The 23,577-nt window shown below is 48.4% G+C and overlaps 3 protein-coding genes across 7 annotated transcripts in view; 1 reads left to right on the top strand and 2 right to left on the bottom strand.

The window, feature by feature from the left end:
- The window catches only part of eya2 (EYA transcriptional coactivator and phosphatase 2), a 19,463-nt gene extending 4,824 nt beyond the window's left edge, over nt 1-14,639 (top strand). The window contains exons 2-16 of one of the 3 annotated variants that reach the window (XM_067232957.1): nt 4,273-4,337; nt 4,552-4,592; nt 4,753-4,872; nt 5,111-5,224; nt 6,578-6,654; nt 6,795-6,975; nt 7,104-7,240; nt 7,363-7,446; nt 9,598-9,687; nt 11,230-11,288; nt 12,389-12,549; nt 12,843-12,957; nt 13,146-13,267; nt 13,530-13,630; nt 13,826-14,639. In XM_067232957.1, coding sequence (XP_067089058.1) covers nt 4,770-4,872; nt 5,111-5,224; nt 6,578-6,654; nt 6,795-6,975; nt 7,104-7,240; nt 7,363-7,446; nt 9,598-9,687; nt 11,230-11,288; nt 12,389-12,549; nt 12,843-12,957; nt 13,146-13,267; nt 13,530-13,630; nt 13,826-13,906 — 1,425 coding nt within the window. In that variant the 5' untranslated portion in view covers nt 4,273-4,337; nt 4,552-4,592; nt 4,753-4,769 and the 3' untranslated portion in view covers nt 13,907-14,639. Of the gene's footprint in view, nt 1-4,272; nt 4,338-4,551; nt 4,593-4,706; nt 4,873-5,110; nt 5,225-6,577; nt 6,655-6,794; nt 6,976-7,103; nt 7,241-7,362; nt 7,447-9,597; nt 9,688-11,229; nt 11,289-12,388; nt 12,550-12,842; nt 12,958-13,145; nt 13,268-13,529; nt 13,631-13,825 lie in introns of all 3 variants that reach the window. The other 2 variants (XM_067232949.1, XM_067232967.1) reach the window with 2 other exon arrangements.
- Nucleotides 14,640-14,913: 274 nt separating this feature from the next.
- Nucleotides 14,914-20,269, bottom strand: tgm5l (transglutaminase 5, like). 2 transcript variants are annotated; one of them, XM_067232926.1, is made up of 14 exons: nt 20,221-20,269; nt 19,827-20,006; nt 19,370-19,603; nt 19,158-19,276; nt 18,790-18,918; nt 18,287-18,464; nt 18,026-18,161; nt 17,843-17,946; nt 17,423-17,662; nt 17,124-17,195; nt 16,649-16,858; nt 16,332-16,489; nt 15,850-15,986; nt 14,914-15,512 (listed from the first exon to the last, which is right to left on the bottom strand). In XM_067232926.1, exons 1-14 carry the CDS (start codon nt 20,267-20,269, stop codon nt 15,359-15,361), a joined length of 2,100 nt encoding a protein of 699 aa, XP_067089027.1. In that variant the 3' UTR covers nt 14,914-15,358. The 2 variants fall into 2 exon arrangements, with proteins under 2 accessions (XP_067089027.1, XP_067089036.1); XM_067232935.1 differs by having other exon boundaries at nt 17,124-17,182; nt 17,419-17,662; nt 20,221-20,248.
- A 1,174-nt stretch (nt 20,270-21,443) lies between these two features.
- Nucleotides 21,444-23,500, bottom strand: pxmp4 (peroxisomal membrane protein 4). Of its 2 annotated transcripts, XM_067242163.1 has the most exons (4): nt 23,365-23,500; nt 22,961-23,023; nt 22,677-22,875; nt 21,444-22,522 (listed from the first exon to the last, which is right to left on the bottom strand). In XM_067242163.1, exons 1-4 carry the CDS (start codon nt 23,475-23,477, stop codon nt 22,259-22,261), a joined length of 639 nt encoding a protein of 212 aa, XP_067098264.1. In that variant the 5' UTR covers nt 23,478-23,500; the 3' UTR covers nt 21,444-22,258. The 2 variants fall into 2 exon arrangements, with proteins under 2 accessions (XP_067098264.1, XP_067098272.1); XM_067242171.1 differs by lacking the exon at nt 22,961-23,023 and having other exon boundaries at nt 23,365-23,474.
- Nucleotides 23,501-23,577: the final 77 nt, after the last annotated feature.

Below are 23,577 nucleotides of genomic sequence, written 5' to 3'. Positions count from 1 at the left end.
GCGTTCATCAATTAGTCGTTCCTTAATGACAAACACACATACAGCACAGTGTTGAGGAGGCTCCTCCCAGATTGTAAATCACCTCGTCGGCTCTACACTGGGTCATAATCCTTCCGTAACATCTGTCTTTAGACCACCAGCGTCTGGGACGCACAGCCCTGCAAGCCTCACAAATAGCCCCGGACCTCAACCAGCCTCCTACCCTGCCTCCTCCCAGCCAGCCAGCCTCCTCAGTCTCTTAGTCTCCCCTGTTCCCTGACCCACAGACACCCATTCCCCCATAACTCCAGCTCCAGAGTCCGCTAATCGCCCAGTTCACCCCCAGTAACGAAGCACAGTTGGCCATCACCCAGCCCCCACAAACTTCCCAGCCACCCTAACCCCCCAGCTGCCCTATCCTCAAGCTCTCCCCTACCCCACCCCCGCCCAACTGTTGGCCCCGCAGGCCAAAGATTGAGAGTTTGTCAGCCAGCTTTATTTATGAGCTATGAGGTTTAAAGGCTGCAGAGAGGGCGAAGCCACAGGCTGTGTGTGTGTGTGTGTGTCTCTGTGTGAGAGTGTGTGTGTGTGTGTCTCTGTGTGAGAGTGTGTGTGTGTGTCTCTGTGTGAGAGTGCGTGTGTGAGCTTGCCAGACATTATTTGCAAGACTTGATTGACCTTTGTGGAGTATTAACCTACAAGTTGCATCTCCCACTTGATTTCCAGCGCCTCAAGTCGATTGTCTGCCACAATACAGACAGGTTACAATGTGTACAAAATTCATGACACCTCGTTGATGTTGTATAACTGTGTCCCTGAGGTGCAGCTTTCTGCCCAAAGGCCAGACGCCAGACCATGGAGGGCATCGACTGGCAGATGGCACTGACTCTTAGCATGAGACCAGTCAGGAAAATGAGGAGCTCTACAATGCTGAAACCTTGTACTGGGCCCTTTGTTGAGGAGAGAGACTGTGGTTCTAGTGTGCTGGAGTGTATCCATTCCCCCCCAGGCAGAGAGACAGACTCCAGGGCTCCATATGGCCTGGTTGGAGATCGTAGGTCACCTTTGCCACCTTGCATGCTGCGCCGAGACCTGATGTATCAATGAGAGGTCACCCCAGAGTAGGGTCATATCTGATGTGTGACATGGCCATTTTTTTTGTTGTCACACACACATACCGTGTTACACACTACATCCATTTGTTGACTCAGTCAACAAATATATATAATAGGCTTTGTGCAGACATGAGACTTCAATTACAAAACACACAAGTCCCTCTCAAGGTGACATGAGTCTCACCATGTTGTCGAGCAGCATCTGAAACCCCTCGGAGCTGTGCTGTGATGCAACCCATCACAGGGCTGGAGAATACGATACCCGTGAAAAAAAAGGTTGTTCCAGAAGAACTCCAGGACCCAGGTGGACCTGGGGCTGGCAGGCCCTGGCCCCTGTTGGGTTTGTTTTAGCTCAGTTACAAGCAGGGCCCTCGCCTGCTCCGCTGATCTCGGCTGATCTCCCTGTCTTCCCATGGCCTTTTGCTCCACGCCTGGGCCGTACCAGGAAGTGCTGTGTGCATCACGGGGACAGAGGGGAAGTCGGGCTCGGACGGGGGCAGCCCCGGTTCACGTTCCCATGTTCCCCTGCTGCACGGCGAGGCGCAGCACCGCGCTCGGCCCCCAGTGCTCCGCTCTCCCAGGTCGGCGAGGTGAGTCAACAAGGCGGGTTTCCTATGCGGTGTGGGGTGGCAGTCTCGGGCCGACACCCCTGATTGGCCGGGACAGGAGTGTGATCGGGGTGTCAGATAAAGGACGTGATTGGCTGAGGCTCTCTCCGTCCGTGTTGGGGTTGGATTGAACGGAAGTTTACGGAGGGAACGCGAACTGAAAGAAAAATACAAAGTCAAGAAAGGAAAAATATTCCGTGATGAAAGGAAACAATCCTGTTTTAGCGTGTCGAATACAGAGACTGGTCTAAAATGGAGGCAACCCCTACCCCACATTTCAAGTGATTTTCTTTCCCTGCATGTGAAGATTTCCTCCAGGGTTTTCCAGTTGTGTCCCCCTGCGGGTGACTGTCCATCACCCCTCCCTGTCACATTTACGGTCCACCTTATTTATGTTTAGATTACGGCCATTAACCGCCATCACATAAGTGGTTTTAAAGGCCATTCACAGTAGGAATACTACTATTTGCTGAGAAAACAGCAAATGCCTCAGTGACTCATAGTCCCCCGTTTGAAGAAGCAAGGGGTTAGCTTCATCAGTCAAAGTTGGAATAACGTACGATTCATCTTCTATGAGATGTGTCTGTCAGGACCGCTGTTATTAACTGAGGAGACCTTGGAGTGACAGACATAATGAATGGAGGCAGGTCTTCAGGCTTCTGCTCATGTGAAAACCTCAGTAGACAGGAGGCAGTTAGGCCTCATCTTTTCTACTGCTGGATTATTTATGAAACATGCAGTCTCTCTCTCTAACTCTCTCACTCTCTCTCTGTCTTTCTCTCTAACGCTCTCTCTCTCTCTCTCTCTAACTCTCTCACTCTCTCTCTAACCCTCTCTCTCCCTCTCTCTTACTTTGGTTTTGTGTTGTGAGTGCACTCACAAACACTTTTTCCCTCTTGTGCGAGGGATTCCTCCCTCTCACACACCGAGGAAATGAGCATCGCGCTCACAGTTTTATCCTCACCTCTCATTTCTTTCTTGCATTATTCCCTCGAGTCAGTGATTGTATGTACTGGTTTGGCCTCCATCTTTCATGTGTGTCTTCCATCTGTGTCAGAGAGCTGCCGGCTGAGGCGGTGTGCATGGCCGTGGCCAGGGTGAAGTGGCCCGAGGCAGGGGAGACCGAGCCCTGACCCAGGGGAATCGTGGAACAGGAGGGAGTTTTTGTGTCCCCATTTTTTAACCCTGCTGCCCCGACTTGACGTCTCGTGAACTGGTTCTCTCATTTGTCACCTCAGAGGGAACTGGGACTTGTTGACAAATGAAGCGGTGCCTTGTGGCTTGGGGTGGTTAAGGCTGCCGTATTGGTTGTAAACACGGCTTCTGTCATTTGAAACGTTTGAAACAGAAGGATTTTAAAAGTATGGGGAAACCGTGTTCTAGCTGTGGTTTTATTCGGAAGAACGAGAGGGGAAGAGCGAGGAACCTGCAGAACCTGACCAGGGGTCACATGGGTAGACACACGCAGCCGTAGTCCTTAGTGCACTTCCTGTTTGAAAGAATGAAGAATGTTGGCATTGACCCTGCAAGCTCTACCCCACTGACCTATGACTCTCCCCTTTCTCTCTCCCACCCTCTCTCTCTCTCTCTCTCTCTCTCTCTCTCTCTCTCTCTCTCTCTCTCACTCTCTATTTCCTCTCTTTCTCTTTATTTCCCATATCCTCGCTTTCTAACTTAGGTTATTTATTCATCATTCCCCTTTATCATTACCCCCTAACTCTTGTGTAGTACACATTCTTTCTTTCTCTCCCACTTCCTCTCCACTCTCCATCTGTCTTTGTCTGTTTATTTATCCTTCCCTTATTGCTTATGGTTCATCTATGTTTCTGGCCTCTGCTGAGATGACAGTTGGCCGTGGGTAGCATTTCCTTGTGTGCTGTGTGTCTGCTGGTTAGTTATTGTTAAGTTCAGTACTAGAATACTCTTTGCGTATGTGTCACGCTTATCGATTTACAGAGTCCTTATCTAATATGCTGCCCATGCCAAAAGTCTGCTTGGCGCTGAAAGATACAAGTATGACATTTCCCAGGAACTATGTCACCCATCAAGTTTTGACTAACAGCCGTTTGACTGGTGTCTGTCAATAGAGCTCCTAATGGGCGCATTCTTAAATAAACCTCTCTCGACTTTTCTCTTCCTAATCCACATCACCTCTTCAACTCTGTGACTCAGGGTAATTATCTGCCCTCTCCCTCCCTTATTCCCCCACTCTCTCTCTTTCCCTCTCCGCCTCTCTCTTTCTCCCTCTCTCTCTTTCTGCCAACTCCCTCCCCCTATCTTTCTCTCTTTCCAACACTCCCTCTCTCTTTCTCCCTCTCTCTTATTCTCCCGTCTCCCTCCCCCTTTCTTGCTCTCTCTCTCTCTCTCTCTCTCTCTCTCTCTCTCTCTCTCTCTCTCTCTCTCTCTCTCTCTCTCTCTCTCTCTCTCCTCCCCCTCTCTCTCCCCCTCTCTCTCTCTCTCTCTCTCTCTCTCTCCCCCCCCCCTCTCTCTGAGGTGTTTTGGCCTGTGGTCTGTTGCCGTGTGTCATTCACCTGCATACCTCTGATGACTGTTTTCCTTTGTCTACCCAGAATAGCTGACAGGGAGCGAGGATCTCCACTGACTGGGTCGTGACAGCAGAGCGCTTCACCGTCAGGTACGGGCTAAGACCTTCGTAAAGATCCGATCTTTGACAGCAGGTCTCTTGCCACATCCCACACAGGCTCATACTTGTGTGGAATACAGTGAACGCCTGACTACGACAAAGTGTTATATAATAGGAATTGCGTTGTTTAATCCTTACAATGCGAATCATCTTTTTGTTCTTTGTTTGAGACATGTTGTTTTTATTTTTACAATCTCATACACAGGGCCCCTGACGCTTCATTATAGACACTTTCTTCTTCGACAGGTGAGTTTCTGTTTTTCTCACAACCGCCTCTAAACCAAGCAATTCATTTGTCCCCTGGCCATGTCTGAGGTCTAGGGCCTGCTTTCGGTCTAACCTAGTTTGACCCTCCTCTAGACCCATCTAGACCTGCTGACGGCCCCCTCTCCTCCTCTTGTGTCAGCTCACCTGAGAGCAGTGATGGCGGCATATGGACAGACCCAGTACAGCCCCGCCCTCCAGCCCGCCGGACCCTACGCACCCTACACGCACCACACGCAGGGCTACAGCATGCCGTCCTACAGTGAGGAACCCCCCCCCCCCCCCCCCCCCAGCCCTCTCTCTTGGGCCTTTCTCTGTCTTTATTTCTATCTATTTCGATCTCTATTTCTCTCTTTTTTTAATTTCTGTTTCTCTCTCTCTCTCTACCTCTTTCTGTGTGTCTCTCTGCAGTAGTGTTGCACATACACACTCCTTGATATACGGATTACTTGTTGCAAGAAGCGTAGTCTAAGTAAGCCCTCCTCTCTCTCCCATGTCAGACATTAAAACCGAGGATGGCCTCAGCCACTCCCCAGGACAGAACAGCCTCCTGGGCTACTCAAACTTCAGCAGCACTCCACCGAGCCAAGCTCTCTACAGCTACTCCACACACGGTGGGTCACACACACACCCACACACACACACACACTGTCCACGCACACTCTCACACAGACAAACACGCAACGGTCATACGACGACACACAGACACTCACTGCCCTCACCCAAACCTCATGGTCCAGGCTTCTTGCCGGCTGACCGAGGGGTCCCGGTGGGTTCCAGGTGGGCGTCCGACGCAGTGCCTGAGCAAGGCCCTGTCTGTCCTCCTCCACACCTGTTGTCCATTAGCTGCGGTCTGGCCTCCTGGCGTCAGCCGTCTCCCCCGTCCTCTGGGGGTCAAACCCCCCTCCTCCACCCAGACCTACAACACTGCCCCACATGGACGTGTGCTGTGTGTGTCTGTGTGTGTGTGTGTGTGTTTGTGGGGAACTATGTGAAAGACATCCAAAGAGAAAATGTGTGTGTTGTCCATGTGTGTTTCTTGTGTGTTTTTTTTTTTTTTTTTTTTACCCAAACATTCCTCAGTTGTTCGGCGCCCAAAGCATGCCTCGCTCAGTATGACTTTATGGCTTTCAAAGCAGCGTGAAATTGACCCTCTCCGTCAAAGGCGAGAGGTGAAGGTGCATGTTGTGGGTTGGCTCTCATGCTGGGACCAGAGACCCTGGCGGGGGCTGGAGCGGGGGGGCCTCGGCTCCAGCATCACAGCTGAGAAAGGACATTAGTTTCTATATGTCCCCCCCACCCCCACCCCCCTCTCTGTGTGTTGTGCTAAAACGTCCATACGTGAACTTGTACTTATACCGATAGAATATACAGCTCTGGCAAAAAATGGAGCGACAACTTCACCTTTTTTCTTTCGTTTTTGTTTTGTTTTTACGTTGAAAAGGAACGCAGCTGTATCGGTCGAATATTCTTTCTTAAACGGTAGAATTGGTAAATCCCCTCCAAAGACATGGGGGTTGATTTGGTGGGAGGGGGCGAGGAGGAGGAGGAGGTGGTGGAGGGAGGGAGGGAGGGAGGGAGGTAGAGTGTTTTGAGAGGTGTTAACAGACACAGTCAGACTGGGGGGAACAGGGCCTGGAGGAAGGCATTCCTCCTGCAGGGGTGAACACTGGGATGTGTCTCCACGAGAGCTCCGAGAGCAGGAGCGCTCGTTCCCACCCGTGTCGGTTCGTCAGCCATAAATCCATCCCGGCCCCCTCCAGAACGGACCCGTCAGTGGAGGGGCCGGGCTGGAGCAGGTCAGGGCTGAGCAGGACCTGGTGTCCATCAGCTTGGGACTTCACAGCTCTGGAGGCTTGCCTTTTTAAAGTCTCAACTGTCCCCCCGCATGCTTCTTTTATGTCGATCTGGTCAACGGGTTCTCCTACTGGGCCACTTGAGTGATGTTTTGATTTGTTGTTTTCCAGGTGGCAGTATTTCATCTGGAATTTTCCAAGGAACAAATGCGATCACCAGTTCAACTCCTTTTAACCCCACGCAACAGGTACCGGATGTTCTTTGACTGGTAACAGGGGGTTCACTAAAAGCAACACAACGGGTCCATCTCCGGAAGTGAAATGAATATGTTGAATTATTCTTGGTGTGAGATGTACTCAGAGTATGTGTGTGTGTGTGTTTTGTCAGGATTTCTCAGCCTACTCCAGCTACAGCCAGAGCCAGTACTCTCCTTACTACAACTCCCACTACAACAGCCCGTACCTCGCAGGCAGCAACATCAACCCAGCCGCCATCACCTCCCCCTTAGCCTATCAGCACCCGGAACACCCCGTAGTGCTGCCCAATCACAGCCCGCAGTCACATTCAGGTAAGGGGTGGTTAACTGGTCTCCCTCTGCAGGGGGGTTCATTGCTTCCCTCACCTTTCTCATCGAGATCTTTACAGTCCCAGACCCTTTGATTAACATCTGTGTGGGTGTGTGTGTGTGCGTACCAGGAGAATACCAACTGCCCCCCAGCCCCCCCACGCCAGGGAAGGAGGAGGGGGTCCCGGCTCGACGAAGCTCAGACGGAAAGCTGAGAGGCAGGAAGAGAGTCAGCGACCCCACCCCACCCCTGGACTCGGATATAGAGGTAACGACACAACCCCCCTCCACACACACACACACATCCGTCGAACCTGGATGTAGCGTTCACCACTGCTGTTCTTATGAAGTGTGCTCGCTGACCGGGCTCTGTTTGCTTCTTCTCCGCAGCGCGTGTTTGTGTGGGACCTGGATGAGACCATCATCATCTTCCACTCTCTCCTCACAGGGAGCTTCTCCACACGCTTTGGCAAGGTACGCTCCCGGCAACAGCTGTTCTGTCATCTCACCGGCCTCCTTTTCTCCATCGCAGGCTCCCCATCAATCCCATCTGTCCCAGGAACTCCCCGAACGCGTCATTTCCCCCCTAGTCTTACTGTCACCCGCTCCTGTTTATTTGACTTTTCTGGCTAGGCATGTCGGGGCTTCGAGCTGTGTGCTTGGCCTCTTCGTTTCTCCCTGCCTTTTTCACACGCTGGGTGTTTTCCCCCTCTCTGACCTCCGGTCTCTTTACACAATGTGTGTGAGTGAGTGTGGACCGGTGGTTTGTTTGTCCGTCCGCGGTTCCCCGCCGTGTGATTGACAGGTGATGGGCCTTGGCGTAACAGCCAGATGACGAGGGAACAACATGGGTGTTTCTTGGTTTTGGCTCGCACCGCTGTTTGGGATTCTCACGCCTCCCCCCCGGCGCGCGGACACAGGGGGAGCCGAGGGGCGTCCTCGCGTCTCGCCACGCCGTTGTTTCTTTTGCTTTCGGTCGCCGAGGGGGACGGAGGGGTGGAGCCGTCAGCGCCTGAGCGACGCCGCGCGTTCTGGACGGCGCCCACCCAGCTGCTCCGCAGGACCGGGGGTCTTGAAACGGACCCACTTCTGAAACTCCCCACACGTGGATGAGGGACGACGGATGACGGGGGCCGAGTTAGGAACAGGGACCCACGCCCACAACGTGGAGATGGTCCGGTCCAGCTGAGATTCGTGTGATCTGTTTTCGGATCCTTTCCGATCCTTCTGAGGGGCTGGTGTTTACATCAGGTTAAAGTTGTGTTTAAGAATCTGTAGCCAGTTTCTGCTGTATGATGTCTGTATCCAGTAAATACGGTCTTTGGCTTCATATTTACCTGATGGTAAACTAGTGTGGGTGTGGGTGTGGGTGTGTGAATGTGTGTGTGTGTGTGTGTGTGTGCAGCCCGGACAGGACCCGGGCAGCAGAAGAGTAATGGGCGTGCTGAAAGACAGTTGTTTTCTCTTCCTCTGAGAAGATGAGGTGAACCATGGAGCACATGAGGATTTTATTCCCTCTATAAGTGCTCCCCTTGTATCTCATTCATCATCCCACAGGCTGCTGCATCGGAGCCCTATAGCGTGTGAACTCCTTCCCGGGGCCTCGCCATTCTCACAATCACGTCCGCCGTTCAGGACAGACCAAAAGAGGAGTGGAATTGCTTGGATTGTAGTTTTTCACTTTTTTTTGTATGTGTGTGTGCTCCTTTTTTTGGTCATTCCTTTCTAAACATTCCCGGCTGTAATTAACTGGAATTCGACGGACGGCTTTTATTTCACCTCAGAACTTCTGCATTCAGAGAGGCTGGGTATTAGATTATGGTGATTACAGATAATTACCGCAATTAAGACCCAAGACCTGCCCCGCCTCCACCTTCTCCCTATTCTCCTTTCCCCCCTTCTCCTCCTCCTCCTCCCCCTCTCCTACCTCGCCTGTTTCCTCCGCCCCCATCCTCTCAAGCCTCCAGCCCACTCCTCCGCCTCCTCTCATTGGCCTCCTCTATTCATCAAACCCATTTCAGTGGCCGGGCGAATGTTTCAGAGGTGCTAATCTGATAGTCACCTTTGGCTGACGTCTCAGTCGCTGTTCTGTTCTCCTGCCAACCTGTAGAGCCAGTCAGTACAGCACAGCACCTGCCCTGTCAACCACAACAATACCTCAGCAAGGTTTGCACCCACAAGCCCAGTCCAATAAACAATGGGTTCTCCTGTGGCTGTCAATGGATATTTTGGAAATGAGCTCGTTAGGAAATGAATCCGAACCCATGTTGGTACTCATTAATTAAACCCAGCATTTGGGTTCAGGGGAGAGAGAGAGAGAGCGCAGTGTGTAGTTGGTAGGCATGATTGACACATTTTTAATGACACTTCCTCTTAGGCTGATAGAACCTGTTGTGTCAGTCAAGCAGCTGAGCTGGCAGCCTGTTGGACGGCTGTTTAAACAGACAGGGAGGAAAACAAGGACGGTTGGTTCATCGGATTAGACGCTTGTCAATTATCAAAGGCCAAAGCTATTTAGTTCACTTCATCTGTTTGTTTGTGGGTTCCAGTCACCCGTCTGCCGCTTACATGATGACACGTTTTAACGTTGAGCTAAATGTTGGTGTGTGTGTGTGTGTGTGTTAGGACTCTTCCAAAGCCGTCTCTCTGGGACTGTGGATGGAGGAGATGATTTTCAACCTGGCCGATTCCCGTCTCTTCTTCAACGACCTGGAGGTGAGACTTAAACAACATCCCTCCCCCAGAACAGTCCGGTTCAGTTCTTCCCCCCTCTGTCCCAACGAGGTATGAACAGAACTATGTTTACCACTCGTCAGTGAAAGAACAATGCGACGACATGTTTGGACTAATAAAAGGATCAAATCCTCCTTTCATTGAGAGGGAGGGAACATTGTGTGTTGGTAATTATAGGTGTGTGTCTGTCTCTGAAAGAAAGACATGTCACAGGGAGGAGGGAGGACTGAAAAAAGAAGGAGGCCAACAAAGCTGTTTTGCCTCCCTTCTAATCTTTTCTTCACTGGAACATTCTCTGTGCTTCCCGTGTCGGCACAACTTACTCGTCACGCCTTGGATGTTTTTGGGCCTCCGATTAGATTTGTCCATAACTGGCCCAGTAGAATGTGCAGCGGATTGTCTCTGTCCATGGTCGCTTTATGAGTCTGAGATCATTTTGTGTAAATACAATAGCTGGGAAAGCACTAAAGTTTGAGTCTGAGCGGGAAGGTTTGGGATCATCTGTGCAGTATTCCAGTCATGTGGTGACTATATGCTGGATCTAATTTATGGAAGGACATTTTTCCTGTTCACAGGACCAGTTACAGTCCTGTCAAAGTCAGACCTAATATACACTTCTTTTTCGGGCCAAATCATGTAATTAAATCCCACTAAACTTTAAGAGGTGTTGAGAGTTGCTGCTGTGGCTTGGTCATAGAGCTGTTCTGGAGCCCGGTGTGTTGCCTGCGCCATGGTAACGGGCCTGTGTGGGGCTGTGGGGGCCGAGTGGGAGTGGGTTCCCAGCGTGAGGGGAGAGAGGGAGAGAGTGATGGTGAGGTAGCGTCTTCCTCTCTCTCAGGCAGGCTGAAAGGTGATAGGGCCCGGGGCCTGAGGAGCAGGCCGAGAGAAGGGCTATGGTAGGAGTTAGTGGCCTACCAGGACTCAAGAGATGAGAATACCAGAAGAGGAAGTTCAGAGGGAAAGAATGAAGCTGGAGAGAGAGCGGAAGAGGGAGCAGGAGAGGAAACAGGAGACTGGGAGAGAGAGAGAGAGAGAGAGAGAGAGAGAGAGAGAGAGAGAGAGAGAGAGAGAGAGAGAGAGAGAGAGAGAGAGAGAGAGAGATTTGAAACAGAGTGGGAGAGAGAGGGGGCACACATTATATATTAGTGCATTATATATTATATATTAGAGAGAGAAATATGAAAAGACACAAAGAGAGTGAGGAAATTCCCTGGTAGAAATGTTTGCTAAGATACATCATCATTTTTTGGCAGTTAATACAAGTGGGTGTATTGTCATTCTGTTTCTACGTGGCATCAGGTAGCGATGGTGTGCCGCCACACTCCTCATTCTCATTCCTCTCTGGCGCCTCCCTGTCTTTGGTTCCAGCAGCTTATTTCTGCCCCCATGCTGCCCTATGTTTTATTTTTTGTATTTTGTATTTTTCATTTGGTTCTATGGTTCCCCCAAGGCCTGCCCATGCACATCTCGCCTCTGAAACAGATCTCCTTCACTCATGGATCTGTTTCCTCTCTCATTTTCCAGGAATGTGACCAGGTTCATATTGATGACGTGGCATCAGACGACAATGGCCAGGACCTGAGGTACACTTCCCTCCTCTCCTCCTCCCACTCCTCTCCTCTCCTCCTCCCTCTCCTCCCTCTCCTCTCCTCCTCCCTCACCTCTCCTCCTCCCTCTCCTCTCTTCCTCCCTCTCCTCCTCTCTCCTCCTCCCTCACCTCTCCTCCTCCCTCACCTCTCCTCCTCCCTCTCCTCCTCCCTCTCCTCTCCTCCTCCCTCACCTCTCCTCCTCCCTCTCCTCCTCCCTCTCCTCTCCTCCTCCCCCTCCTCTCCTCTCCTCCTCCCTCACCTTTCCTCTTCTCCTCCTCCCCTGTTCAACCCCCGATCCAGACGTTCCCCCAGGGTTTTTCGCACACAGAAGGGGCTGTGGAACAATATATCTGTCATTCTCTCTCTCTCTGTGCCTCTCTCTCACTCTCTCTCTATCACCCCCCCCCCCCTCTGTGACTCTCTCACACACATGCTCTAGCAAAAATAGCAGTGTATCACCCATAACTCTTTCATCCTTCATCAAAATAAGCCTATGTCATCCCTCTGTCTCCCTCTTTCTAGACCTTTTACGGCCTAAAGTGATGAATCATTTTATGAGACAAAGACATATTTGTACCAGACGACAATGCATCAAAGTGCCTTTTTACATTCCTTCACTTAAAGCATTGTCGGCAATGTTACTCTTTTCTTCGCTGTTTTTTTTGATAACTCACTATTCAGGCTGTTACAACTTGCTTCTATGCACCCTCAACAACCCTGCCGGCACGTTTGGCAAACTACTTATAGTCTTAGCACTGATCTTGACAACTGAAAGCACAGATTTGTATGCAAATGCCTGTGGGTATCCTTCTAAACATCACAATGAACCTTGTTTTCATGTTGTATTCACGAAGCCCAAATCGAACCCGTATTCAAATCCAATCACGTATTCTCAGTGGACCCTTCGAACCAAATCAACTCAACCTTCCCCATGAAAATGTCCCGCCATCTCTACAGCCTCTCGAACACTATTTGTAGTGCACTATTTGTACACTGAAAGCGTCTTCTAAACGAAGGAAAGTTCGTACGTCGAGGGTTAGTGGAGCGTTCGGCTCGCTACGAGGCTAATCCTGCGTGTGTCGTCCTTCCTGCAGCACGTATAACTTTGGCTCGGACGGCTTCCAGAGCCCGGCTGGGGCTGGGACCCTGTGTCTGGGCTCAGGGGTCCACGGAGGAGTGGACTGGATGAGGAAGCTGGCGTTCCGCTACCGCAGGGTAAAGGAGATCTACAACACCTACAAGAACAACGTGGGAGGTGGGTCGGGCTCCCTGTTTACCCTCTTACTGCACACACACAACTCCACTGACTGGAGGTTAATCATGGTCAAAATCTTGGGATGTATAAGACATGGCAGGGTGGAGGTTCGAACCCGGTACCTCTCGATTTGTAGTCCAGTGCTTTACCATTGAGTTCTACCCATATGCATAGATATCTCATAAAGCCCCAAATTGAAATCCCCTATGTCTGTGCAGTGCTTGGACGTGACAGGGCACTGCGTGGTGTTTGTGGTTGTGTCCTTCAAGCCCTGTCTGTGTTGTGACCGGCAGGTCTGCTGGGCAGTCCTAAGAGAGAGGAGTGGCTGCAGCTCCGGAGGGAGATGGAGGTTTTGACCGACGTGTGGCTGACACAGGCCCTCAAGGCCCTGGCCCTCATCAACTCCAGGTCTGTATCAAGCACCACACCGACCTCATTTCATTTGGAATCTGTCAAGTTCATCCCTTAGATACAGTGTTGACGTTCCGGTGGGTGCGAGCGGGAGGATGTATGTAGAACGATGTCTAGTGACGACCCCACCGCCAGAGTGAGCCGTCTTGACGGTGCGTGTTGTCTTCCGCGCGTCCCCCCCGCAGGCCCAACTGTGTGAACGTGCTGGTGACCACCACCCAGCTGATCCCGGCCCTGTCCAAGGTGCTGCTCTACGGCCTGGGCTCGGCCTTCCCCATCGAGAACATCTACAGCGCCACCAAGACAGGTCCGCCCACGCGCCTTCACACCCTTCACCCCGCACCACACCACACATGCAGCCATCACAAAGAGACAGAGAGAGGGGGGGGGGGGGCGCTGTTCGGTGTCCAGAAACCCAAGGAAAAACCATGTGTGTGTGCACGAGGGGATTTTTATATCCGCGTGGTTGTGGCATCGAGTTGATATCTGTGGGCGGGTAGGTCGATGTGGGGTCGGCTTCCTCAGCTTGTTTGTCATTGTCGCCTTGATCTCTTCCACGGGTCGCCCAGGGAAGGAGAGCTGCTTCGAGCGTGTGGCCCAAAGGTTCGGTCGCCGTGCGGTGTATGTGGTGATCGGAGACGGCGTGGAGGAGGAGACGGTAGCGAAGAAGGTGAACATCAACACCACCACCCACCCCCCACCCCCCCTCCCCCCCACAGCCTCGGTGAGAGTGGAGAACACGTGGTGTTAGGCCATACCTCCACATCACTCAGACTGGCCCACAGACACACCCTCGGAAACAAGGACACTGGGACTGTTTTCCTGTGTCCTCAACGCTGTTGTTGTTGCTGTTGTTGTGTTGCAGAAGAACATGCCATTCTGGAGAGTGTCGTGTCGTGCTGATCTGGAGGCTCTGAGCCATGCACTGGAGCTGGACTACCTCTAGGAGGCGCCAGCCGTCCCAGCCTGCCCTCGACCACTTCCTAGACACATCCCACGGACCAATGAGTGCGCAGGCAGCGGACATACACCCACAACTTCAAACCAAGACTATATGGGACCAATTTTTGCATCAGCAGGGAGTTGCATCTAGTTACTGGAAATAATACTCTCTTTTTTTTCATCTATTTCCGCCTCTCTTTTCATTGAAGGGGTCCCACTTTTGTATTGTAGAGTGTTGCACTGAAATACAATGACCCATTGCGCAGAAAGACATTAAATAGGGATTAAATGTTCTAGTTCTTCTGTCTATCTATTTGTTAGTTCAATGTTTTTTTTATATGGAATAATAAGGAATAGGTTAATACAAACTTTTAAAGAGTCCTAACAAAAATTTTATAAGCGAGAATTATTGCCAGCAAGTTATTTGAGAGGAGACAATTCTACTATTACTATTAATTCATTTTTAATCTTCAACAATTTTGTATAATATTTCCCCCCAAAGTTACTGTGTTTTAGTCAGTATTTAAGGAGATTGTTAAGAATAGTCTTAATAGAATTAGATTGACCTATGAAATGTGACCTATTTATTTGATCTGCATGAACACAAAAAAATCCATAAATATAATTTGGGCAATGGGTTAGCAGAATGTAACTCAGCTATCTAGAAAATGTTCATTCTTTTTCAAACCGAATTTATTCCTCCGGAGTTCTTAAAAAAAATAAAAAAATAAAAAGAAGATATAGGCTAGTGCTTGAATAGAAACCAGTTGTCTTCAAATGATGCTGGAATGTACATTTGTTGTCTTGTTTTATTCTGTTTCTCTCTCTGATGGTTTGTATTCTTGTATGCCATGAATCTGATGAACTGGTGTGGTTGTCTCTGGACTTGCATGTGCTTATTACACAGCCTGTCAGCTTAGCTACGATTTGTATATAATGTTTTATTGTTGATTTGTTTTCGACAGACAGTTATAATAGATTAATAAAGATAAATTAATTGTGTTCTGAGAATGAATTTCTGAATTGGTATTTATTTTTTACTTGAAACACATAATTATTTTGAATTAAATATCTCATTAGTCCTTACAGTCATTTAAAATAGTATGTAAAATGGGTGCAGTGAGTGATGTGGGACGTCTGCTGGAACCAAGAAATAAGATGAGCAAGGTCTCCCTCTGCTGGATGTAAAATGAACTTCAAGAGAAGGGGACCCACTGGAGAGCATGGTAGTTCTCACTGACACAGTCCTGACTAAATTCACTAGAAACATTCAAGTCAACAAGTACAAATGTATTTAACACATTCAATACAAATAATACCAAAAAAACACTTCTAAATATATAAATATCATAAATAGCATAATACTTCAGGTTTGCAGCACATAAAAAAACGCACGCAAGTCAGTTGGAATACTGAGCAACACTGTGCTAACATCCTAACTGTGGCCAATAGGAGTCTAGGGAGCCTTGACAGGAACCATGTGGAATCCTCTGATGGCTGAAGGGTGGTTCTCCAGGGTCAGGCTAGCCTGCAACATCTTCATCCCCACCATCCGAGGTGTGAAAGAGACACTCCTCTCCACACTGGCCCCTGGCTGAAGCAAGTGGATCCTACAGGTTCAGAGGGGACATGACCAGAACATTAGCTCAGTGAAAGCAGGAGCAACTCACAACAAAAACATTTCACAAGTAGTATTTCTCAACCTCATCTGAACCAATCGTTTACACAGGGAAGGTCAGGCCCGGTGAAGTTAAAGAATACAATCAACCCCCACCTATAATACAGTTTGAACCACTCCCACGGTAGAACATTCTTTTGTCAATGCTCAGCACATTCTTTGCTGCCAGTTCGGCTGTCAACTGTCACTCCTTAAGAAGGTATGTTTGATGCATAACTGAGGCGGCTAAATACATCACGGTAGCGAATGACGGCTAACTCCACTCTTACCTTGAGTGAACCTTCCCCTCTATCAACCCAGCGGCACACACAGTCAGAATCCCGCTGACTGGGACAGAGAAGGGGTTGGTGAAGGCCACCACGGCCTGGTACTTCTTGCGTGGAACAATGGAGTCCTCGTCTGAAACCTGAAAAGAACCTCAACGATCAGCGTTCATCCCACTCACTACGTGTGGTGAGGCCTTGTTGTGAAATAAACAAATAACCTGTTCATTTAGCGGAGGCTTTGGTCCAAAACAACGTACAGAGGGATTTAAACTTGCAGCGTCTTGCACTGTAGTCACATGCTTCAACCTTGAGCTACACCCACCCTGAGCTACACCCACCTCTTACACATAATTCACACAAAGCATCAAAGATTCAAGAGCTTTTGATCAAACAATTTGTGGGGGAGAAAATGTTTTAATCTATACGACGCCTTATTTTCTGTCTGTGTGGAACCCCATCCCTCTGGTTCAGCGAGAGGAGCCTACCCGTATGGAGAGCTCCGGGCTGGGGACGTTAATCTCCTCGGAGGCCAGGAAGGTCTGGAAACTGGCCTGGTCCTTCAGCACCACTGCCAGGTTGACCAGGTCCTCTCCCACCAGGCCCTCATACTGGGACGCACTGATGTTGTGGTGCAGCACCTTGACTGCAGACACAGGCAGGGGAAGGAGAGAAAGAGAGCAGGGGGGAAATGGATGAGTTCCAACTGCCAGGGAAATGAACTGATCGTTTTGGACATTTCGAAGGATTCCAACGCATTCATAAGTAGAGAGGATTCAAAGTGTGTCGCCATTCAGGTTCTTACCTTCTAAGGGGGCCATCTGAATAAGGCTGTGGCTCTCCCAGAATGTGGCTGAGGGGCTGTGGTTGTACGTCTTGGCCTGTGCGTTGACATGCTCTTTCAGGACCTTGGGTATGGCCTCCATGTTGGTGATGGTGACTGAAAAGGAGATGCTCTCCCCTGAGAGCGGCATCTTCAGCAGGGCCAGGGACACGGACAAGCCCTGGGCGGAACCTAAGCAACACACAGAACCACGCATAGACAACAGCGTGAGTCAAATGAGACTTTCCTTTCATTGTCGTGCCCTTCTGGCACATTCTAGACTTTCAATACAATAAACTGAACTAGGCTTGTTTTGAAATAACTACAGGAGTGCCAGCTTGTGGCATTCCTTCAGAAGAGACATCTTCAAAGAGAGTAACGTATGTCTGGAGAGACACTCAAGGAGAGACACTCAAGGAGAGACACACAAGGAGAGACACACAAGGAGAAGCCGTACCTCTGCTCAGTGTTCCTCCTGGGGACAGGGAGGACCCCCTGGACCTTGTACTCGATGTACTCGATGACGGAGCTGCAATGACAAGAAAAACAGCTCAGTGATCGGTGACAAGTCCCATTTTAGGAACACCTTCATATCGAAATATTCACGTTCCAAATTCTGACTTCAATAATCGACTGAGGTTATGGACCGATACGCTGACTGCATTTGAACACCCGCAACATTCAATACCGTGCATGCAATATGGACCTCTCGGAATTGCAAAAGCCAAAAGCCGCTTAGCTCCCGAGTGTACTGACCTTTGTTGGCTTTATAGTTGGCTGTGATGTTGCTCGGCCGGGGGAAACCGACGGCCTTGGTGCAGATGAGGGAGCCCACCCTCTCTGTGTCGATGCTGCGGCTGATCACCTGACCCTGCCTCACAACGACCATGTGAACATCGGCGTTCACCTCGGCCACCACGAAGGGCACGTCGTGAGGCAGGTCCACTTGTCTGTCTCTGATGGCCTTTATAGGGGCGGGGCCACAGCAGAACACTCCTACCAGAAAGGACCAGAGTCCAGTTATAGAACAGAACCGGAATTCAAATGAGACCTTTATTATTGGGGGCTCTTGTGCGTGTGCCTGTGTGCGTGTGCCTGTGTGTGTGTGTGTGTGTGTGTGTGTGTGTGTGTGTGTGTGTGTGTGTGTGTGGACGTCAAGTCTCGGTGACCTCTCACCTCCGCTCCGTTCCTGTGGGGTGGGGTCCAACACTTGCCAACCGTTAAATCCTGAGCCCAGGTCGGGACGCGTCATCCAACACTCTACCCATACATGGAAGTTCCTGTCAGGAAGAAAGTCACTTTTTAGGTGGAAGACTACAAGCTACGAGATGATGACTCATAATGGGAAGCTGCTCTCACCATATGCTCTCGGTAGTTCGGGGCAGTTTCATTCCTGTCTCACTGTAGAACTCCTCAATCACCAGGTTGCCATTGGTGTCGTGGGCGGAGTTGAAGTTAGTGACGACTCGGGTAGGAATACCAAGCACTCGCATGACTGAAACACAGACAAATATTCAACAAATGACCTCCATTGTTATTTCAAAGAAGACACAAATATTGTAGGGACAGTTATTATGAGTTGTAATAATGGTTAGTAATTCTTAGTATCAATGCCATTACCTGTGCACATGACAGCAGCATATACCCAGCACTGGCCATACTTGACCGGGCTGAAACCAGACTTGGCCCATAGCTGTAGAATGTCTTCACTTCTAGTCCACCTGGAGGGGGGCACACCCTGACTGAAGTCCCCTGACCAGTTTCCTTTCAGGACGCCACGGTCGTCTTCACAGTTAATCTGAGAGGAGACAAAAAAGACTTTGGATGAAAGATATTTCGAAATAAAAGGTCCAATTGCATAGACTGGCACTTGTTGGCGGAAGGGAACAGCCTCCAGTGCTGCAGATGTGCAAACGTGTTTAGTTGCTAACGCAGATGCCAAATGTACAGTACGCGATCTGCTTCCATCACAAAAGTCGGATGACTGTGAAAGTCCACAAGTTTCACTGTCTGCTTTATCCCAGTACAAGCCACAGCCTGTTTTATGAGGTAGAGTTTGGTTCTCAAGTCGTGAGAAAGACACCGTAGTTAAGCCCTGGAGGTGGGGTGCGTGTGTGACTCACCATGGCCGACACGACCCTGCTGATATAGACGGGGTCTCCTCTGCTCAGATAGTCCTGTTTTGGGTTTTTGCTGTGCTGGGGGCTGAGCTGCAGAATCATCATACAGATCTCCAGGATCCCTGGCTCATACTGAAGCATGGTGAGAGAGAGAGAGAGAGAGAGAGAGAGAGAGAGAGAGAGAGAGAGAGAGAGAGAGAGAGAGAGAGAGAGAGAGAGAGAGAGAGAGAGAGAGAGAGAGAGAGAGAGAGAGAGAGAGAGAGAGAGAGAGAGAGAGGTTGACAGGTCAGTCACAAGGACTTGGTTACACAGTCTTAATCTGTCTTGGGCAGAGACAAAGTCCTGGGCTGAAGAAAATGCAGTGAGCTCACCTGGTCAAAAGACCACGGTCTAGACACAAGGTTCCTTGGAGTGCCCATGAAGAGCAAGCCAGATTCATTCTTGACATATTCATCTCTCTGGTCTTCAAAGGGAATGTACACCGCGTCCTCTGCAGGTGGGACAAAAATGTTAGAACGTTTCCAAAAGTGGCTGTTACGGATCTGAGGTGTAAATACCAGCCACTCCAAAGGGGTTTCCTCACCACGGCTCCAGGGGTTACAGAGCAGGATGAAGCGTCCCACCATGTATGCCTTCTGGCCATGCTGAGTGAGTACGTGCAGCTGCAGACTGTACTGGCCCACAGCGGCCGAGGCAGGGGTGGAGAGGAACACAGAGGGGACCAGGGTATTGAGGCCCTCCTGGTTGAAACAGGCCCCCCATCTGGACCGAGAGGCCTTCTTGGAGAAGGTGATGGGGAAGGACACTTGGAGACGACCTGTAAGAAAGACGACCAGGAGTTAGTATGGACAGATTCAGAAGACAATCACGAGAGGGATTATCATGCTGCTTCAGGTCTTTCAACACCGTCGACAACACTACTGAGCCGCAGGTTATTCAGACCTCAGCTTCTGGCTCAGTAGCTTTACCGCTCACTGTTGTCAGTTTCATGTCACACTGAGCGAATGTAACCAGACCAAACCAAACGAAAGGCTCAGTACCTAGTAGGGCTTTGAAGATGAGGGTGTCAGTTTGGGGGTTGAAGGGCCTGCCACTGAGGGTCAGGGTGACTCTGAAGGGCGCTCCTCTTCGTACGACGAGGCTCCTAGATGTGAAGCCCTGTGTCTCATGTTTCTGTTGGTTATCCAGCTCCTCCAGGTTGACATATTGAACACTTAAATCTGGAATCACACAGATAGGGTCACAAGGTGTACCACTACAGTTTGGTCCAAAACTGTTCCGACCGATTAAATGCAACAGAGGAACTATATGTTATGGAAACAGTGCACAACATAGAGTACAAAAAGAAGTTTCGCAGTTTGAAAGAAGTTTACAATTACAAATGACCAATGTGATGAAGAAAGCATTCATAGTAGGAGAAAAGCCATATCTCACCTTCCATTGAGTGTGTCTGAAGCGTTTTCTCTGCGATATGAGAACCCATTCTCTTTCCACAACTATTTAAAGAGCTCCATCAGCCCAACCCACAATTGATGAATAATTATCTGAATTATCTGTCAGAAAGTGTTGCTACGTTAGAAAGTGGATAAACCGGTTTCACCCATAACTATGTGATATGACTGTAAGCCAAGGCATCAAGTGTTGAGCAACCACTATTGTCGTGAGTGCACACCTTTGAGATTTAATAACACCCACTCTCTAGAACAGATGACGCAGTGTTCTGATTGATACTGTACAAAGTGTACATCCTTCTTTGCTTGGGTTGTCATTAAGTCATTCAGAACAGCCTCTACATGTGCTATTACATAGTTACAATAACAATAACAACAAACCATAAAAATAGGACTTGTAAATTAAATACAATATTTATTTAAAAAGTCACGCTATCGGGGAAGACCACCAATTTTGTTGTATTATATACATTTTTCCTTAAAAGTGTGAGGATGTGCTGTGATTTGATACCAAGTTCTTTTTAGTGCTGCATTGATGGCAGCTGAGCAAATGTCCCTTTTGTTTCACATACTGTGATTCCCTCTGTACAGTAAGTTTCTTACATGGCACCCAGTCTTAGAGGTTGTGACCAGTTCAATATTCGTTGACATTGACTGCTTGATAGGCAAGAAAACATGCCAATTTTCACTGTAGGCGAGGCCATATGCGTGAATAGGAAAATAGTTTTCAGGTCACTCATTCACACACATTCCCTCCTCGCACACCCACTCAAATATGATGTGTAAATCTATCATTTGCAGTCTGAGCTGTTTCTAAGGGACACTAACCCCTCCCTATTTTTATGAGATAACTGGATTTTGGTGTTTCAACACCCATTGATACTTCCCTGCTGTATGACTATGTGCCTGTGTTCTGCACCTCTCTTTCACCAACCGTCTCTGGAGGAGGGGATCTCTCACTGAATTAATCCTCCCATTGTTTCTTCCATTTTTTCTCCTCTAGTGAGTTTTTCTGGGAGTTTTTCCTTGTCTTCCTTTAGGGTGTAGGTTGGTTAAGGGGCAGTTGTATGGGCGTATGTGAAGCCCTCTGTGACATTGCTTGTAAAAAGTGCTATACAAATACATTTTGATTTGATTTGATTAGAAATTAGCTGCCAAAAGCTATTACTCACGCTTCACACCAAATGTTTAGACCGTTTTGTAGTACACCTTTTATTTTTAATATATGAAGAAGGGCTTGTTCAATGACAAGGACACCTTCAAGAACACAAAATACAAAAGTAAAATACAAGAGTAATTCATAAGAATTTAAATTTATTTTATGTTAATGCTTACATAAAAGCTAGTCATAAAAGAAAATCTGGAAATTGTATTTTACAAATATACAGTATTAGACACCTTGTGTATAATTCATTGGGCATCAACAGCATTGATATGCTGGAAATGTATGTAGCTATACATGAAGGAAACATTAACTGAGTACTAGATGGACCCTCTACAAAATAAATCATAAATCATTGATTAGGGGCAACTATCTACAACCACAGAAATCAAGATCACCTTTGGAATACCATTTGTATGGCAGTATGGAAAAAGTACCCTTAAACAATTTAGTGTTAAAAGTGTTCACTTGTGTGAATACAAGGCCACATAAAAACAAGTAGCCTATGCCTGGATATGAACAGAAATCAACACAAAAATCTGAATATATTTAAATGAACGCATTGTCAATTATAACTTTGTATCAGTTCTATTACTTTGTCAGATACAATACTTAAATGTAGGCAAAATATCATTTAAAATGTTGTGTTTCATGAAACCTTTCAATGTTGTTTCAAATTAATTAAACACATTGCAGCTATACCAATCTAACCACTGAAACAATAAAATGACACCTTTGTGTTAAATACTGAGACTGAGAACCAAGTTCCAACTCATCATTTGTTTCAAAGACTATCAATGCCTGTCATACAGTAGATCTATGAGCTCAAAGTAACTCATGAGAGCACACATTCTTTGCTTTAAGGGGCAGTCCTTGGCTTGTTGTATACCAGAAAGTCTGTGATGTCATGCCACACATTGCTGTCATGGTAGAGGTAGTTCATGGAGGACTGCAGGGACGGCTGGAGGGTGTGTGGGTAGTACTCAAACAGCCAAAGCACGATGCCCCACACCAGGGTGGCGAAGAGGGGGAAAGGATCCCGTTTGGGCTGGGGTATGTAGCCTTTCTCAACAGCCAAGCGGGACAGGGCGAAAAGGATCCTTGACAACAGATACATGTTGATCTGGAGACAAGAAAGCACCCGAGAAAGACATGGTTCAACTCTGTCAAAGACCAGACAGAGATCATAAATCATGTTAAAATGTTTCTCTTGAAGAACTTCCTGTATTATTATTTTTTTCTAGGCAAAAGTCCCATTATTTTCCTAGTCTGCTTACCTGGCTATTAATGTTGTTATTTTCACCAAACACCAACCAGCCTCCAAGGCAGGCAGCCAAAAAGGACTGTGACTGGAGACTTTTGCCCTGGATCTTCTCCTGTAATGTCTGCAGTCCCTTATAAGTGAACACGAAGTAGGCCAGGTTGCGGGAGTGGGTGTAGGTGGCTTTTGCAATGGCCCTGAGCTTGTCCTTCAAACTGGGTCAAATAGAAGCAGATTATCTTTGGGAAAACCCTATTAGCCACATAAGTGTGCTCGGTGTCTTGTAGGACAGCGTCTCACCTTCCACTTCTGAATAGAAATGTCATTACAAGAGCATGTGGTGCCCTGATTTTGGCACCGTAACTAGAAATAAAGTCACAATGTTAAGTTCAGTGCGCAAGATAATGAATGAGATACACATCGCCTATAAGATATCGAGGGAAAGGTCAAACATGAGTTGCAGAAATGAGCAAGCTTGCTAGCAGTTAACAGCGTCAGTCAAGATGTTCTCTCAGGACTTGACGCGACTCGAATCGATATGTATCTGAATTAGCATTAATCATAGTCAATAATTTGATAATCAAATGTATTTGTAAATAGCTTGTTAACTAATTAGATAGCCAGTGTACCGTTTACAATTGCAGCTACTTTGCTCAACAACTGTCTTAACTTAATTATTAAAAGTAGAACGTGCACACACTCACACAGCACCATTTCTGAATCCTTTGACAACAGCGAGGGCAGCTTTATATTGGTTTTGTTGTAGCAAATTATTAATGGTGTACATAAGAGTCTTTAACAGATCTGGACCTGCCATTTTTCAGAATGGGAATGGGACCGTATTAAATGTTGCACACAACTTGAGAGCTTTGGTACAGCTCACAACTTCGTCGTATAGATAACAACAATCCTACCGT

The sequence above is a fragment of the Osmerus mordax genome, chromosome 1 (assembly GCF_038355195.1).
Source record: "Osmerus mordax isolate fOsmMor3 chromosome 1, fOsmMor3.pri, whole genome shotgun sequence".
Lineage (NCBI taxonomy): Eukaryota > Metazoa > Chordata > Actinopteri > Osmeriformes > Osmeridae > Osmerus > Osmerus mordax.
The sequence above is the reverse complement of the archived record's forward strand: the minus strand, read 5'-3'. Positions and strand labels throughout refer to the sequence as shown.

Bases quoted from the DNA above. Each gene is read 5' to 3' on its own strand.
- pxmp4 (XM_067242163.1), bottom strand. From the start codon at position 23,477: ATGGCAGGTCCAGATCTGTTAAAGACTCTTATGTACACCATTAATAAT. The intron at 23,024-23,364 runs GTGAGTGTGTGC...CTTTATTTCTAG, and splicing joins GGATTCAGAAATGGTGCTGT to TTACGGTGCCAAAATCAGGG. The intron at 22,876-22,960 runs GTGAGACGCTGT...TATTTGACCCAG, and splicing joins TTTCTATTCAGAAGTGGAAG to TTTGAAGGACAAGCTCAGGG.
- tgm5l (XM_067232926.1), bottom strand. From the start codon at position 20,269: ATGGGTTCTCATATCGCAGAGAAAACGCTTCAGACACACTCAATGGAA. The intron at 18,919-19,157 runs GTGAGCTCACTG...ACCATGCTTCAG, and splicing joins GACCGTGGTCTTTTGACCAG to TATGAGCCAGGGATCCTGGA. The intron at 15,987-16,331 runs GTAGGCTCCTCT...GGTTCTTTTCAG, and splicing joins GCCCGGAGCTCTCCATACGG to GTTTCAGACGAGGACTCCAT.